The sequence below is a fragment of the Pelodiscus sinensis genome, chromosome 7 (genome assembly GCF_049634645.1).
Source record: "Pelodiscus sinensis isolate JC-2024 chromosome 7, ASM4963464v1, whole genome shotgun sequence".
NCBI classification, from domain to species: Eukaryota; Metazoa; Chordata; order Testudines; family Trionychidae; genus Pelodiscus; species Pelodiscus sinensis.
The window spans coordinates 40,638,299-40,642,575 of NC_134717.1; the positions used below are offsets into that span (position 1 = coordinate 40,638,299).

Genomic DNA, 4,277 nt, shown 5'->3' on the forward strand with positions numbered 1-4,277 from the left:
CTTCGGGAGAGAGCACGAGAGAAACTGTAGGGAAGTTTGGCAGCTGGGGTCCCCCAACGCCCCCCAGGTGAACTTGCTGTGTTTATACTGTTACTTTGAGTCATCAAACTCTAACAGCGGAATCCGCAGGCAGATTTCTCTGGAGATAACAAAGACACATTGTCGCTTTAGGTCTCTGCTACAAATCCTTAATTGCACAAAAAAGGCAGCAAGGGGTGGGGGGATCCAGTGTCCTGAGCATCCAATGCAAGGGTCTCCAGGCGGTAAGGGGCCCTTTGATCAAGAAAATCCAATTATTTGTGTATATACATTTCCCACATAGTGATTACTTCATTAATTGTCCCGCCTTTATCTCCTCCCTTCCCATCCCCCCTAATAATCAGTTCTTTTATCCAGACCAACAAACACACCATAGGAGCTTTGTGGATTCAAAGGATTTGCTTTCGCTTCTGAAAGAGCCGCTATTCTTTGATGATTGGGTAGCGGCAAACTTCAAAGCCATAAATCTTCCCTCTGACTGGCTGGCGGCCCAGCAAAGTCCTTATCAAATTCTTGGAGGTGATCCTGGTGCAGTCAGACAGTCCGCGCAGATCTCGCCGCGCGGGGGGGTGGCCCGGACGCGGAGGCACAAAGATCACAGGGAAAGCGAGAGAAAGAAGCTGGGCAGCTCTTGGTCTTCCCCTTGGCGTCTCCATGCCTGGCCACTGCCCCGGGGTCCTCCCCTGGCTCCGGGAGCAGTAACCATGGCCGCTGTGGCCGTCGTGCGCAACGACTCTCTGCAAGCTTTCCTCCAGGTCAGTACCAGCGCCTCCCCAGGCGAGCTCTGCCTGGCTGGGAGGGGGGCGGGTGCGGGGTGCGTCTCTCACGCTGATAACAACGGAGAAAGTTTAAAGTTAGGGGGAGACAGCAGCGCTCCAAGTAACGGAAAAGCAGGGCGCAGCCAGGCTCCTTGGGTCTGTCAGGGCTCCGGGGATCGCGCCAAAGGCAGTACCAGCCCGCAGGAGGCTTGCTACCGCTGAAAGCACGGGTCTCAAGTATACAAAAGAAATCTCCTTTATTGTATAACTCCTCACCCCGGTTGGGGTCCGGTTGGGCCCTAGATGAAGAAGATCCTTGGGGGTTCAAGCCGCTGGTCTGCAACGGGCACTGTAAAAGCCACTCTGGGCTAAGGAGAAGTGTAGGGGGTGGGTTAGCTCTGGGAATTCACTTCTGCAGGCGGCATCTACGGGAGCTCCAGAGAACCCACAGTGCCTGGCGGGAGGGGGGTTAGAGCCGGGCGAGGGGGGGGGGGAGACGTTTGTTGTAGCCTGTCCTGCCGCTGACTCAGGCTTCTCCTCACCGAGAGTTTGGCAGAGTGTGAGGAAAGTTTCTTGCCCATGTATTGAGTGACTAGCGCTCCGCGTTCCCCTAGAGAACACACAGAAACTTTCCAGTTCCGGGAGCGGCCGCGCCTCGGGGAGGTGGAAAGGGGAGATGACTGTAGGGTAGGCAGCGGGCGACAGCAAATGATCTGGGAGAGAGGTTAGTGACCGGGTCTTCCTCTATCCCCCACACCAGGATCGCACGCCCAGCGCCTCCCCAGACTTGGCGAAGCACTCCCCCCTGGCTCTCCTGGCCGCCACCTGTAGCCGAATCGGACAGCCGGGAGCCGCCCCTTCGGATTTCCTACAGGTCTCCTACGACCCAGCTCTGGGATCTCCATCCAGGATCTTCCACCCGTGGAGTAGCGAGATGCCGGCCCATTCCCCGGGGGGGCTCCCCCCTTCGCATCCCAGCCTGGGCCTTACCCCCCAGAAGAGCCACCTGCAGCCCTCCTTCGGGGGCGCTCACGAGCTGCCCCTCACCCCCCCGGCTGACCCTTCCTACCCCTACGAGTTCTCCCCAGTCAAGATGCTCCCTTCCTCCATGGCCGCCTTACCCACCAGCTGCCCGCCCGCCTACGTCCCCTACGCCGCCCAGGCTGCCCTGCCGCCTGGCTACTCCAACCTGCTGCCCCCGCCGCAGCCCTGCCGGCAGCTCTCCCCCAACCCGGCCCCCGAGGACATCCCTTGGTGGAGCCTCCAGCAGGCGGGGGCGCCGGGCAGCTGCAGCCACCGCTTCCCGGCCGCCGCCCTGCCCCGGAGCCTAGTGCTGGGCCCTTCAGACCTGGCCCAGTACCAGACGCAAATCGCCGCCCTGCTGCAAACCAAGTCTCCCCTGGCGGCCACGGCCCGCCGCTGCCGCCGCTGCCGCTGCCCCAATTGCCAGGCGGCGACGGGCAGCGCCCCGGAGGCGGAGCCGGGCCGGAAGAAGCAGCACATCTGCCACATCCCGGGCTGCGGCAAGGTCTACGGCAAGACCTCGCACCTGAAGGCGCATCTGCGCTGGCACACGGGCGAGCGGCCCTTCGTCTGCAACTGGCTCTTCTGTGGAAAGAGCTTCACGCGCTCGGACGAGCTGCAGCGGCACCTGCGGACTCACACGGGCGAGAAGCGCTTCGCTTGCCCCGTGTGCAACAAGCGCTTCATGCGCAGCGACCACCTGGCCAAGCACGTGAAGACCCATCAGAACAAGAAGCTCAAAGCCGCGGGGGACGGCGTGAAGCGGGAGGACGCGCGGGGCCTGTGACCCGGGGCGCCGCTCCGCCGTGGAGATTCGGGACCTACCGCCCTGTCTGAGCGACCGTCGCACCCGGAGTCCTGTCCCGGGAGACTGGAGGGGCTGCGAGGCGGGCCCAGCAGCCCTGGGAGGGCCAGGAGTCGCGGGCCCTGGAGTCCTGCCGGTGAGCTGTGGGCTTTGCAGCCTTCTCTCAGGAGGTGCTCCAGGGGTTCGGCCCTAGGAGGAAGATGCAGGACCTGCGCCCGGCTCGGGTGGGGGTCTGGGATTGGAGCCCTGCCCTGGAGGTTTACAGGGCTCCGGGAGGCATTGTCCTATGTCCGCCCCATTGTCCTGAAGGAGCCCTTGGACAAATCCCCTTCTCTGGCTCAGGGCAAAGCTGCGGGAAACACGTGACTCCTTCACGCCTTGCCACTGGCATCAGGATCTTTCTGGCTACTGCTTCGTGGGAGTGAAGTCCAGCTGATTCCAGGACTGTCCCGCTCCCTTCCTGGGAAAGCTCTGGACGCAGGCTGGGCCACAGAATCACTCCCTCCTCCCCGCGATGTAAACGGAGTTTCTTACCATGGGCTCCTCTGAGACAGTAAATAGAAGCAACAGAGTTAGTCTGGACACCTGGGCCTTCATTTCTTTCCGGGGAAGTGACTGAACTTTTGTGTACAGGTTATTTAATAGCTTTGTTTGAATAAAAGTGTTTTTCTTGTCCGTGGCTCCACGGGAGGGTCCAGCATGAGATGTTTCTGTAAAGCGACCTGCAAGTGCAGCGTGAAAATAAATACATTAACACTGGGGTCATATTGAGAAGATCCCACTGAGTCGGTTTCATTTGATCTATTCTTCCTTCTGAAGGCTTTACAAAACGCCGCAGTTTGAAGAACTGTTTTATCGTTTATTTAGTCTGAGCAAACGCATCAGCCACATTTATTTGGTAAACACCCGACTGTTGAAATAGCAAGTTAAGCCACAATCTGTTCCCCACATTTCATGCTCAAAAGTTTTCAGTCTCCCCTATGGAATGCATTGTGATCTACAGGAATAGAAGACTTAACTTCTGTTGAGTGCACTCCATTTAATGCACTCCAAAGTTTAGCAATGTTTAAACTTTAACAACAGAGTGTGAATTTACTATTGCTTTAGGAATAACAGTTAAGAATTGTACTTGGTAAATGGTCTTAAGATGTGGACTCTTGGGCTGATGTTACATTTATTGGTTCCGGTAAATCCAAAGCCAAGCCATGGGCATCAACGGGGAACAAAGGATAAAAATAATTAAATCTTCACAGAGCTGATAGTAAAAACTATATTCTGAATCTGCGTGAAGGTGGGAATTGTCACAGTTAATACACCCTTCTTATATGAAAAGAAATGCATGGCAGCATGATATTGTGCTTCAGCTTAACTAGGTATTTCCTGCCTTTTGTTGGGCTCTGTCACAGCACAATTAAAATACTTTTCATATTTTAATTTTCCTTTTGTTTAATCCTTGCACTATTTTGGGGGCAGGGTATATGCAATGCTCCCTCTCTTGTTCATCATGTCTCACTCAGTTCCTTAAGTGAAAATCTAGAGATTTTTTAAACACATTTACAAGGTTAAAATTTTTTTTACCAATAACTAGTACAGCTTTCTTTGAGGCATTATCAGTCATATGTATCTATTTGGGCACATAATGTTGCCAAAAT

General features: G+C 55.7%; 1 protein-coding gene across 1 annotated transcript; it reads left to right on the forward strand.

Moving 5' to 3' along the window:
- The first annotated feature begins 575 nt into the window (after positions 1-575).
- SP5 (Sp5 transcription factor) lies at positions 576-3,401 on the forward strand. Its single transcript, NM_001317046.1, is given in 2 exon segments — positions 576-794; positions 1,558-3,401. Coding segments are annotated over 2 exon segments (1,101 nt in total). The 5' UTR covers positions 576-743; the 3' UTR covers positions 2,608-3,401.
- The last annotated feature ends 876 nt before the right edge of the window (positions 3,402-4,277 follow it).